General features: G+C 42.9%; 1 protein-coding gene across 1 annotated transcript; it reads right to left on the reverse strand.

Annotated features, from left to right (window-relative positions):
* Window positions 1–495: 495 nt before the first annotated feature.
* LOC118941339 (uncharacterized) lies at window positions 496–9,306 on the reverse strand. Its single transcript, XM_036953786.2, has 3 exons — window positions 8,810–9,306; window positions 8,304–8,434; window positions 496–6,700 (listed from the first exon to the last, which is right to left on the reverse strand). The coding sequence occupies exons 1-3, from the start codon at window positions 9,075–9,077 to the stop codon at window positions 5,498–5,500; spliced, it is 1,602 nt and encodes a 533-aa protein (XP_036809681.2). The 5' UTR covers window positions 9,078–9,306; the 3' UTR covers window positions 496–5,497.
* Between the last annotated feature and the right edge of the window lie 3,962 nt (window positions 9,307–13,268).

Consider the following 13,268-nt stretch of genomic DNA (forward strand, 5'->3'; position numbering starts at 1 on the left):
GGTGTGATGTTTACTGAATGGAGTCTCAATGAAAGTCTTAGAATGAAAAGTCTCATTTTGTGTTTATTAACCCTTTTACACGGCCGACAGTGCCTTCAGAAAGTATTCATACCACTTGACTTTTTCCACATGTTGTGTTACAGCCTGAATGCAAAATGTGTCAAATTTAGATGTTTAAGTCACTGGCCTACATACAAATATCCCATAATGTCAAAGTGGAATTATGTTTTTAGAAATTCTTAGAAATTTCTAAAAAACAAAAAGCTGAAATATCTTGAGTCAATAAGTATTCAACCACGTTGTTATGGCAAGCCTAAATAAGTTCAGGAGTAAGAATTTGCTGAACAAGTCTTATAAGTTGCATGTGTAATAATATCAACATGAAATCAACATGATTTGAGTGACTATCTCATCTCAGTACCCTACAGGTTTTCCAATGCCTCGCAAAGAAGGGCAACTATTGGTAGATGGGTAAAAAAAAAAAAAGACATTGAATATCCCTTTGAACATGGTGAATTTATTAAATGACACTTTGGATGGTGTATAAATACACCCAGTCACTACAACAATACAGGCGTCCTTTTGATATACTGAGGATGGATGAACAACATTGTAGTTACTCCACAGTCCAAACCTATTTGACAGAGTGAAAAGAAGGAAGCCTGTAAAGAATAAAACATTTTTCCTAAACATGCATCCTGTTTGCAACAAGGCACTAAAGTAATACTGCAAAAAAATGTGGCAAAGCAATTTACTTTTTGTCCTGAATACAAAGTGTTATGTGTTATGAGTACCACTCTCTATATTTTCAAGCATAGTGGTGGCTGCATCATGTTATGGGCATCCTTGTCATCGCTAAGGACTGGGGAATTTTTCAGGATAAAAAATAAACTAAGCTAAGCACTGGCAAGTGGCTGCTTTCCACCAGATACGGGGATATTAATTCACCTTTCAACAGGACAACAACCTAAAGCATATTGGCAAATCTACACTGGAGTTCCTTACCAAAAAGACAGTGAATGTTCCTGAGTGCCAGAGTTACAGTTGACTCAAATCTACTTTAAAATCTATGACAAGACCTGAAAATGCTCGTCTAGCAATGATCAACAACCAATTTGACAGAGCTTCAAAAATCTTGAAAATAATACATGTGCAAATGTTGCACAGTCCAGGTGTGGAAAACTCTCAGAAACTTACACAGAAAAACTCAACGCTGTAATCGCTGCTTGCTTCTACAAAGTATTGACTCGGGTTTGTGAATACTTATGTAATGTAGATATGTCTGTATTTCATTTTTAATACATTTGCTAACATTTCGGAAAACATGTTTTCACTTTGTCATTATGGGGTATTGTGTGTAGATGGGTGAGCAATTTTTAAAAATTTAATCAATTTTGATTTCAGGCTGTAACACAAAATGTGGAATAAGTCAAGGGGTATGAATACTTTCCGAAGGCACTGTATAAGGATATGGATACATTTAAATGTTTCTTACAGAAGAAATATGAAATGCACGGTGGGCAAATGAAAGGGAACAGTTTTGAGATCATGATAACTGTTGCGTCCAAAGTAGAGGACACAGCAGTTCACCCAACACAATACTGAATCGCAACATTACACTGTTCATTTGATGTGCATTTTATATTTTACTATACTTTTTTTTACCGCATTTGTTAATAATGAACATCTGAAAATACTCTTGATACATTCAGTAAGATGACAAGAATATTCCCGGAAAATGTTGGGTAGGTGCAACAAAAAAATGACACAGGGTTTGAGTGAGGACTAACTGGCAACACACCTCTCCAAAGTGTACACAGTTCCAACATAATTTCAATGCACTTTTATGACTCAAAGAAGAGTCTTCAAAAAAAAAAATGCACCTTGTAGTTGCTCTCCTAGCTGTGCCGTTGAGGAACTCCAGCAAGCGCACTTGTAGTCGTTTTGTTTGGAACACAACCCTGCAGCCTCGCCATCACACAAATGCTGTTATCGCAATCCAAAACCGGACCATTTTAAAATGGCAATCTGGGTCAGGTGCAGATCTATTGCCAACATGATTAGCTAAGTTATAAAATACGATATTACAGTGTTTGGCTTTCACAAGACATTTCAGAGAAACAGATTGTAATTTTGGTGAGCATTCAGGTGCGTGTTCTGTGGCGAATACGCTCATTCTGTTCAGAACAGGTTATGATGGCATGTTATGACACCACATCTTGTAACTGTACATCAAACATAGTGATCAGAAACATTGACGCTGTACACTGAGTGTATAAAACCTTAGGAACACCTTCCTACTAATGAGTTGCACCCCCCTTTTGCCCTCAGAACAGCCTCAATTTGTCAGGTGGGCATGGACTCTACAAGGTGTCAAAAGCATTCCACAGGGATGCTGGCCCATATTGAGTCCAATGCTTCCCACAGCTGTGTCAAGTTGGCTGGATCTCCTTTGGGTGGTGGACCATTCTTGATACACAAGGGAAACTGTTGAGTGTGAAAAACCCAGCAGCGTTGCAGTTCTTGACACACTCAAACTGGTGCACCTGGCACCTACCATACACCGATCAAAGGCACTTAAATATTTTGTCTTGCTTATTCACCTTCTGAATGACACACATACATAATCCATGTCTCAAGGCTTAAAAATATTTTATAAACTGTCTCCTTCCATTCATCTACACTGATTAAAGTGGATTTAACAAGTGACATCAATATGGGATCATAGCTTTCACATGGATTCACCTGGTCAGTCAGTCATGGAAAGAGTGTTCCTAATGTTTTGTACACTCAGTGGACAGTCGTGGCCAAAAGTTTTGAGATCGACACAAATATTAATTTCCACAAAGTTTGCTGCTTCAGTGTCAGATATTTTTGTCAGATGTTACTATGGAATACTGAAGTAAAATTATAAGCATTTCATAAGTGTCAAAGGCTTTTATTGACAATTACATGAAGTTGATGCAAAGAGTCAATATTTGCAGCTTTGACCCTCCTTTTTCAAGACCTCTGCAATCCACCCTGGCATGCTGTCAATTAACTTCTGGGACACATCCTGACTGATGGAAGCCCATTCTTGCATAATTAATGCTTGGAGTTTGTCAGAATTTGTGGGTTTTTGTTTGTCCACCCGCCTCTTGAGGAATGACCACAAGTTCTCAATGGGATTAAGGTCTGGGGAGTTTCCTGGCCATGGACCCAAAATATCGATGTTTTGTTCCCCGAGCCACTTAGGTATTACTTTTGCGTTATGGCAAGGTGCTCCATCATGCTGGAAAAGGCATTGTTCGTCACCAAACTGTTCCTGGATGGTTGGGAGAAGTTGCTCTCGGGGATGTGTTGGTACCATTCTTTATTCATGGCTTAGACACAATTGTGAGTGAGCCCACTCCCTTGGCTGAGAAGCAACCCCACACATTGAATGGTCTCAGGATGCTTTACTGTTGGCATGACACAGGACTGATGGTAGCGCTCAACTTGTCTTCTCCGGACTAACTTTTTTCCGGATGCCCCAAACAATCGGAAAGGGGATTCATCAAAGAAAATTATTTTACCCCAGTACTCAGCAGTCCAATCCCTGTACCTTTTGCAGAATATCAGTCTGTCCCTGATGTTTTTCCTGGAGAGAAGTGGCTTCTTTGCTGCCCTTCTTGATACCAGGCCATCCTCCAAAAGTCTTTGCCTCACTGTGCATGCAGATGCACTCACACCTGCCTGCTGCCATTCCTGAGCAAGCTCTGTACTGGTGGTGCCCCGATCCCGCAGCTGAATCAACTTAAGGAGACAGCCCTGGCGCTTGCTGAACTTTCTTGAGCGCCCTGAAGCCTTCTTCACAACAATTGAACCTCTCTCCTTGAAGTTCTTGATGATCCGATAAATGGTTGATTTAGGTGCAATCTTACTGGCAGCAATATCCTTGCCTGTGAAGCCCTTTTTGTGCAAAGCAATGATGACGGCACGTGTTTCCTTGCAGATAACCATGGTTGACAGAGGAACAATGATTCCAAGCACCACCCTCCTTTTGAAGCTTCCAGTCTGTTATTCAAACTCAATCAGCATGACAGAGTGATCTCCAGCCTTGTCCTCGTCAACACTCACACCTGTGTTAACGAGAGAATCACTGACATGATGTCAGCTGGTCCTTTTGTGGCAGGGCTGAAATGCAGTGGAAATGTTTTTTGGGGATTTAGTTCATTTGCATGGCAAAGAGAGACTTTGCAATTAATTGCAATTAATCTGATCACTTCATAACATTCTGGAGTATATGCAAATTGCCATCATACAAACTGGGGCAGCAGACTTTGTGAAAATTTATATTTGTGTCATTCTCAAAGCTTTTGGCCACGACTGTATATGACATGAGTTTTATGATATGGAAATGTGAAGTGCACAATTGGACACATGAGTGTTTGGCTTGCTTGTATGACATCAAAGTGGTATTTATTATAATCCTTAACATCTCATCTTTCAAAATAGATTGAGTCCTCTTAATTTACAGCATTTCCTTCACTCAGACAACAAAAACGTTGCCAAATTAGCGGGAGCGATGAGGGCAACTTGTCGCATGTTGTGCTCAAGTTCAGAACAGCTGTCAGTCAAAACCCAAACCGAGCCTGAGCACTGATGTCATTTATAGCATATTACTGTACAGCCACTGCATTAGAATTTAGGTGCTTATCATACACCATATGAAAACCACACATACACGTATCAACAATAAATACACATACATTTTCTCATTAGGAGTGTCTTGGGGGCCTCCCGAGTGGCGCAGCGGTGTAAGTCTCTGCATCGCAGTGTTAGCTGCGTTACCACAGATCTTGGTTCGATACCGGGCTGTGTTGCAGCCGGCCATGACCGGGAGACCCATGAGGCGATGCACAATTGGCCCAGCGTCGTCCGGGTTAGGGGAGAGTATGGCCGGACGGGAAGTCCTGGCGACTCCTGTGACGGCCTGGGCGCAGTGCACGCCAGGCGTTCGGTGTTTCCTCCGACACATTGGTGCGGCTTGGCAGGGTTGTGTTTCGACCTTCGCCTCTCCTGAGTCCGTACGGGAGTTGCAGCGATGAGACAAGACTGTAACTAACAATTGGATATGACGAAATTGGTGAAAAAAAGGGGGTATTTTTTTTTCTTTTCTTAATAACAAATAGAAAGTGTCTTGGGAAACAATTGAAGTAGTTGAATGGAAGTAATAAAACATATAGCCAAAACCGTACAAATACATTATGTAACAGACTTTTTAGGCTTATAATATGCCTTATATATCACACAATGTCTGGATGCAATATTATACCCAGGAATATTCAACACTGAAATCTGTTACTCTTGTTATTCCAAATGCATCTGTGGATCTGTTCTGTTGACAACAATGAAAATTCACCTTTGTCTTTAAATTTGATCTAAATATCAGAAGCAACAGTATCAAGTAGAAATGGTTACGTTCTTGGTCTGTTATTGAGTGGAATGGTTATTCTGCTGGTGCACCCTGAGGTAGCTACGCAAACGGCCTTTCTTCCATGTGGATCTTCAGGTGCATCTTCAGCTGGTCCTGGCGGGAGAACCTCTTCTCACACTGGGGGCACCTGAAGGGTTTCTCCCCCGTGTGGACCCTCTGGTGCCTCTTCAGGTCACCGGCCTGGGCGAAGCGCATGTGACACTGGGTACATTTGAAGGGTTTCTCTCCTGTGTGGACCCTCTGGTGCCTCTTCAGGGTGCCAGCTTGGGCAAAGCGCATGTGACACTGGGTACAGATGAATGGTTTCTCCTCTGTGTGGACCCTCTGGTGGATGTCCACCTTCTGGGTGCAGCTGAAGCCTTTGTTACAGAACTTGTACAGGAACTGTTTCTCTTTACTATTGCCTGATGTGGCTCCTCTTCCCTGAGCCTGGGCTCTAGCCCTGTCGTTTGAGTTCAATACCTGATCGAAAAGGACACGGCTGTGCGAATCGGAAGGCCGCATCGACGTGGACACTGGGTCGCGACCGCTGAATGCGTGTAAAGGGGAGTGGGTAACGACATTTGGATTTGTCTCCAAGCTTTCCCTGTTTTCTAAGAAATCTCTGCCCTGTGAGTGTCCATCTCCTAGGTGACTATCTGCATTCCATGTGGGAGGGACATCGCCCTCCACTTTCACAGTCACTTTATCTACGACCAGACCCTCTACGCACCCTTCAGAGTATACACTACTACTGTACTGGTTCCAATCCCCTCTAGAGAGAACAGTCTGTGTCTCTAAACCCAAGGGAATTTTGCCAGTGTCCAGCTCTGTAGTGTAAGAACAAGACGGATCATTGCCAGTCTCTAACACGTCCCCTGAGTCCTGATGAGAATGAACCGTCCTCGGGCTTGGGTTACCGTAAAGTAAATACTCTGAACTGGGAGCAGGAGAACAGCCCACTGGCCCCAGTCTCTCTGGGTCTGATCTGTGGTCAGATCCTGTGTGCAAAAGCCTTTGTGTTACAGTTAAAGTCTCTGTGTCGGTCTCTGACTTGAGGACGGCGTTCAGCGTTCCACTGACCTCCGTGATGCTGCGTCGCGTCCTGGGCTGCGATGGGGTGGTGGAAGAGTCCTCCGTAGCCACAGGGGGAACCACTCCAGCCGCTGCTCCAGTCTGGATGTCTCTGTTGTGTCGTTTGTTCTCCTCTCCTTCAGACCTCTCCTGCTTAACCCCAGGACCTGCAGCCTCTGCATCTGCATACTGACACAAGAAGGCTGCATTTAGACAGCAGCCCAATTCAGATATTTTTTTTCACTAATTGGTCTTTTGACCAATCAGATCAGCTCTGAAAAAGATCTGATGTGAAAAGATGTGATGTGATTGGTCAAAAGACAACAACGACAAGAATGTCGTAGGGACGTCTCACAAGCTACCCTATGGGGCATTCCATTTCATTTCAATCACTTTTTGACCGCACTCCTTTTGATTTGAATGAAACTTTCCATGGTAGAAGTGGTAAGAAAGTAACATTTTAGACCTGAGTGCCAAAACATTCAGGAGAGGGAGGTGCTCAAAGTTGACCCATTTTGCATACCCCACCATACCACTGCAGAAGACAAATGGTGAGTTTGATATGATTTCAAAAGCTTACAAACAGGGGTCTATTTTTTGATTTCTCTAAAAATAAAAAAAGGTACTTTTCTTGCATATGTTGTAGCTTATACTATTTTACATCATCTGAGGTGTTTGTGTTGTGCCAGTCATCAGTTGAGGCACGCTCTTGAAAACAGGGTGGTGGGTTTCATGTTTTTACTGATAAATGTACTAAAATGGGAATACAATTTTAACTTTCAATTGGTACCAAAAGAGGGTTGGCGGTCCATACATCAGAGAATGTTGACTTGAATGGGAATATCAGCTGTTTTATATTATACTGTGAATATATCCATAGGAAACCTATTGAAATCATAGAACTATAGATAACAGAATATTCATTCTTACTTAAATTGACAATCAACGGTGAATTGACCGGCGGCCATCTTTGTGGTCGTAATTGGAAGTTTAAATGCCCACACCAGTAGAAATCAACTTTTTCAAACTGAAAGATGATGGCCATAGCTTACCCATGATGTTGCACAATGATTTAAGTCAATAAGTCATTGTTTTAATCAAAGTATGATATATTTGGGTTTGAAGTGACAAATCCGAACTGTCCACTTGGGTTTTATTTGAATGTTACCACCCACCAACATGGCATTGTTCATTAATCAGAAACAGCTGTAAAGTTATTCCCATTTGCGACTGAGATGAGCCAAACAGCCTTGTGTCTGTATTAAATATACATAGAACTGAATATTTTATAAATGGTATAATTGCGTGATATGATCGCATTATGCAAACCTGTCGCCCCAAAATCAATGGTTTTGACCATTCAAGTTTTGCTTCACTTCACACAACACTGCTTTGATTGGTGTAACGTTAGCTAGAAACCACAATTGTCTATCCAGATAATGAAAAGGCACCCGTGAAAGTAAAATTCAAGGAACTTATAGTTAGTTACATGCAGGGCCTAACATTTGTGAATAAAAATAGTAAAGTATGATCACATTTATAGTCAAATAAATGCTGCAGTAGCTATTTTAAAAGTACTTCCTCTGTTTTGTTTCATAGCTGGTAAATTAATCGCACAAAATCAAAGAACTACGAATCCTATATAGCCTATTCCACCTCGCTCTGTGAAGAGCTGAGTGAAATATACATTTTTGGGAAATCTGCGAGCAGGCATAATAATTTCTGGGGAAAAAAACTGGCCACATTTGATTTACAAAGTAACTCATTGTTAATGCAACACTATTACACTGACCTCTATAACGATAACGTGCTGGGTTGAGGATCCACTCCCCTCATCAACAGTGATTGGTTGGTCATCTCTCCATGTATTGTGTCCCACTGGCTTCACAAAGCCCCTGTGGCCTCCAGTGAGATGTCCTTCACCTGAGAGAGTGATTGAGGGAAAAGAGGTGGTTAGGTTAGGTACTGTCAATGATCACTCGCTATATTGTACACTGTGGACACTGTCTAGAATTGGCAAGAATGTAAGGTAACACTTCTCATAACTTCCTGACATACTATGTATAGGTCAATTTATAGGTCAATTGATTATGTTCCATGCATCATAGAACATTCAGAATATTATATTGTGCCTTTGTGCAAGACATCTAAGTAATCAGGTGAATTCTTGCATACTATCCAACTACTGACCGAGACCCAATTCTGGTTAACCATAATGTGGTTAACGCATCTAAAGCCACATGCGCCGAGGGGAACGGGGCCACAGGTCCCGCAGCCTCGGCCTTCTGCAAAATGTACCTCTTGCCATTCCTCTGTATCGGTCGAGGATCTTGACACTACTGGGACGACTGGCGAGGACGCGCTCTGCGCGCTCCCGTGCCACCTTCAGTTCCAGTAGCTGTAGTTTCCTCCGCAATCCCCTGTTTTCTTTCTGGCTTTGAGACATTTCCAAACGGATCACTGCATAGTCGTCGTCTACGAGTTTACAGATCTCTGCCACAGCTGCGTTAGCTAGCACCTCCATGATGGAGGCTATTTGAGTGTGAAAAACCATACAGTTAGCCATTGTTAGCTAGCGTTACCTAGATAACATCTATTAACCAAGCCCTGTCTCCAACGGGAATTAAACACAACCTGAAGTAAATATGTGATGCCGTGCAGTTAAAGTAGTAATATGTTGAGTTCCATTGTGTTAATAAACGTCTAAATAACAAATTAAAACGATATAGTGGAAATTGTTCTTGGTCACTGTTCACTTCCGTTTACACTGAAGAGAAAGGATCTTATTGGCGTGCGTCATATCTCAAAGGGTGTGGTTGAATGAAAAGGGGTATGCGCGCTGTTCTTTGAAATACGGTACTGTTTTACTACGTTACTACAAGCCCAGGGCTCTTTTCGGCTGGCGCAAACACAGTGTTTTGACCGGAACCAGCGCCTTCGCTTGACAACGCTTCGCTCTAAAATATTGGCTGCTTCGTGGGCATAGGCGTGAACCTATTAAACTTAGTAAATACATACCGTTAGTGAAATATCACATCACTATGGAAATAATATGGTCCACACGCACCAACAGTCGTGAAGAAGACACGACAATGCCTCTTCCCTCCTCGGGAGCCTGAAAATATTTGGTTCTACCGCTGCACCATTGAGAGCATCTTGACTGCCAGCATCACCGCTTTTACGGCAAGGCCATGACACAGAGGTCCGGACCTCCTCTTTTGTTTTATAATCAAATACATCAACAATATTTTGTACACAAAGAAAATCCATTAGCCTATGGGTCAACTCCCAGTGTTGAGCAAAGCTCAGAACGCGTATTCTTTATTTGACGGAGTTCTAATCGCCTGCCTCTTTGTGAACGAGTGGAATCGTGAATAGTGCTTTGTTCGCCTGCATTCCCCTGGATTTGCATCCTGAATTTGTAAGTTCTCATAACTTTGCTTTACAGAGAGTAGGCTGCTGAGACAGACAGTAGTGCGACTGAGGCCTCTGCACAAGACGCTACAGAGGTGTGTACGGCACAGTACATCACTGAGGCCGAGCTCCCTGCCATCCCGGACCTCGGCCTGGTATAGAGGTCCGGGGTGTCGGCCTGGTATAGAGGTCCGGGATGGCAGGGAGCTCGGCCTCAGTGATGTACTGTGTACAAAATATTGTTGATGTATTTGAAGGCCCCAAAAATTGTCAGCCACCCAAGTCCTAGACTGTCCTCTCGGTTACCGCATGGCAAGCTGTACCAATGCACAAAGTCTGGAACCAACAGGACCCTGAGCCATATGACAGCTTCTGCCCCCAAGCCATATGGCTGCTAAAAAGCTACCTGGACTATATGCAATGACCCTTTTTGCACTAACTTTTGACTCAACATACACTGCTGCTAATGTGTTATCTATCCTGTTGCCTAGTCACTTTACCCCTAAACAAATGTGCATTCAGAAAGTATTCAGACCCCTTTTTCCCCACATTTTGTTACATTACAGCCTTATTCTAAAAATGGATTCCCTTGTCTTGGCTGTGTGCTTAGGGTCGTTGTCCTGTTGGAAGGTGAACCTTAGCCCCAGTCTGAGGTGCCGAGCGCTCTGGAGGAGGTTTTCATCAAGGATCTCTCCGCACTTTGCTCCATTCATCTTTCCCTCGATCCGGACTAGTCTCCCAGTCCCTGCTGCTGAAAAACATCCCCACAGCATGATGCTGTCACCACCATGCTTCACCGTAGGGAAAGGGGGATACCTAGTCAGTTGTACAACAATGCATTTAACCCTCAATCAGAGCGGTGCGGGGGGCTGCCATAATCGACATCTTCGGATGGTGCTAGGTTTCCTCCAGATGTGCCGCTTGGCATTCAGGCCAAAGAGTTTAATCTTAGTTTCATCAGACCAGAGAATCTTGTTTCTCATGGTCAGTCCGTTAGGTGCCTTTTGGTAAACTCAAAGCGGGCTGTCATGCTTTTTACTGAGGAGTGGATTCCGTCTGGCCACTCTACCATAAAGGTCTGATTGGTGGAGTGTTACAGAGATGGTTGTCCTTCTGGAAGGTTCTCCCATCTCCACAGAGGAGCTCTGTAAGAGTGACCATCAGGTTCTTAGTCACCTTCCTGGCAAAGGCCCTTCTCCCCCTATTGCTCAGTTTGGCTGGGCGGCCAGCTCCAGGAAGAGTCTTGGTGGTTCCAAAGTTATTCCATTTACGAATGATGGAGGCCACTGTATTTCTAGAAAACCTTTAATGCTGCAGACATGTTTTGGTACCCTTCCCAAGATCTGTGCCTCGACACAATCCTGTCTCTGAGCTCTATGGACAATTCCTTCAACCTCATGGCCTGGTTTTTGCTCTGACATGAACTGTCCAACTGTGGGACCTTATATAGACAGGTGTGTGCCTTTTCCAAATCATGTCAATTTAATTTACCACAGGTGGACTCCAATCAAGTTGTAGAAACATCTCAAGGATGATGAATGGAAACAGGATGCACCTGAGCTCAATTTCGAGTCTCCTAGCAAAGGTCTAAATATTAATGTCCATAAGGTATAACCTACAGCATGGTCGAGCAAATGAATGTTTCTGACATTTTGGGGTTGCTAAACAAATATTGATTTAGAACCACGGAGAGTTAGCGCAAGTAGAAAACAGAAGCTGCCTCCACTATTCCAGCACCATTTCAACATGATCAAATCACCTATACTTAGTCTAATACAATGACAACTAAAAGATACCAAAAACGATTTAGTCCAATCAACGTAATCTAAATATTATGTGGCTCTTCATGGTTGTCCATGGTTCTGATTTCTGTGTGCACGTGCAAGTAGAAAAAACACGTTGACCTACTTGTTGAGAAACGCCAATGCCTTCCTCTTTCATGTTGACAAAACGGTTTATCACTGTCATACAGTACATGCTTTCATTTGTTGTCCTAGGCAACCTGGTTAAAATTCTAGCCTAACTTCCTTTCGTGGGCAACGTTAGCTAGTTAACATTAGCCTTCTACATCTTGAACTTCCATCCTCTCAGGCCAGTGGCACAATGTATGAATGTATGGTTGGATTAGAATCACCTTTTATAATCATTGGCAGGTACAGAGAATTAAGTAAAACCACAAGTCCTTATCTCCATCCAGGGCTAATTTAGGAAAGGGACCATTTTAGCTAGCTAGCCACTGGAGGACGACAACACAATGAGTTTCCGTCAATGATATACGTATGCTCTTGATGCGATTGGAGTGAAGCAAAATCCAAAATGGCTTCCCTTGACACTTTAATGACTTTTTTTTTGGTGCGCCTGGACCATTCACAGTTGAGCTCACTCAGTTTACCCAACGCTGATTGGCTATTATTATTTTTTATCAAGGGAGGCCAAATGCTTCCCTTGCATTCAATGCTATGGGCGGCAAACAATGTCACACTGCTTTTTTTGTGTGCATCAGATAGATGGCCTACAGAGACAGAGGGGCGCTGTTTAGCTCGCTCAGATGCTTTCTCCGGTGAGACATTCAGCCTCTTGTCGAATGTAAGGAAAATTATGAAAGACATTCTCTTTTTTTCCTTGGTCAATTTGAGTAAACCTGGCTTCTCTTGGCAACCATGAATACACACCACTGGTAGCCTACAGTAATTTACTATATTAGCCAGGTGAGGGTCTCAGATTTTCACTTAAGCGAGTCATAGTTGTCCCTGCAGTTGCAAGTGGGTTATTAGCATTTGTGGGCAGGTGCGGATGAACAGACAGCGCACCATTACCGCACTGTATCTGCGTGCGCCAATACCAGAGTGGGCACATTCCAGGTTTTCTCTTAGGAAAATGTGTCGCCGGACAGACAGACGACGTGACCAGACATTTGAGAAAATTTACCAGACCCATATGAATTGGGTCCAATCGAGCATCCACCCACAGTGCTCCAAATGACCAAAATCATGATAATGCATCTTAACAGAACATACAACTCATGTAATGAAGCAAAATAAACAATTTTCTAACATTTGCAAAAATGCAATTCGTGGGTTTGACCATTCTTAACAGAGCACCTGGTAAAACGCTATTCTAAACAGCAGCACCTGATAGCGGGTCCATATGTGACAGATTCAAATCTGTTGAACTTAGTAAAGAGGTGGAATCGAAAGATGCATCAACTAGGATGGGTTGCTATTATGACTGATTTGGTCTTTGGCTTCTGGACAATGAAAGCCAATAGTACAGGAGAGAAATGGCATAGTGGTGGGTCGAATAGGTAAGTAAATGAACAGTAAATGTTTATACATAAAATAAT

Source organism: Oncorhynchus mykiss, chromosome 19, assembly GCF_057628025.1.
Source record: "Oncorhynchus mykiss isolate SJ-2025 chromosome 19, ASM5762802v1, whole genome shotgun sequence".
NCBI lineage: Eukaryota > Metazoa > Chordata > Actinopteri > Salmoniformes > Salmonidae > Oncorhynchus > Oncorhynchus mykiss.

Bases quoted from the DNA above. Each gene is read 5' to 3' on its own strand.
- LOC118941339 (XM_036953786.2), bottom strand. From the start codon at position 9,077: ATGGCTAACTGTATGGTTTTTCACACTCAAATAGCCTCCATCATGGAG. The intron at 8,435-8,809 runs GTACATTTTGCA...TCACTCTCTCAG, and splicing joins ATACAGAGGAATGGCAAGAG to GTGAAGGACATCTCACTGGA. The intron at 6,701-8,303 runs GTCAGTGTAATA...TTCTTGTGTCAG, and splicing joins AGCACGTTATCGTTATAGAG to TATGCAGATGCAGAGGCTGC.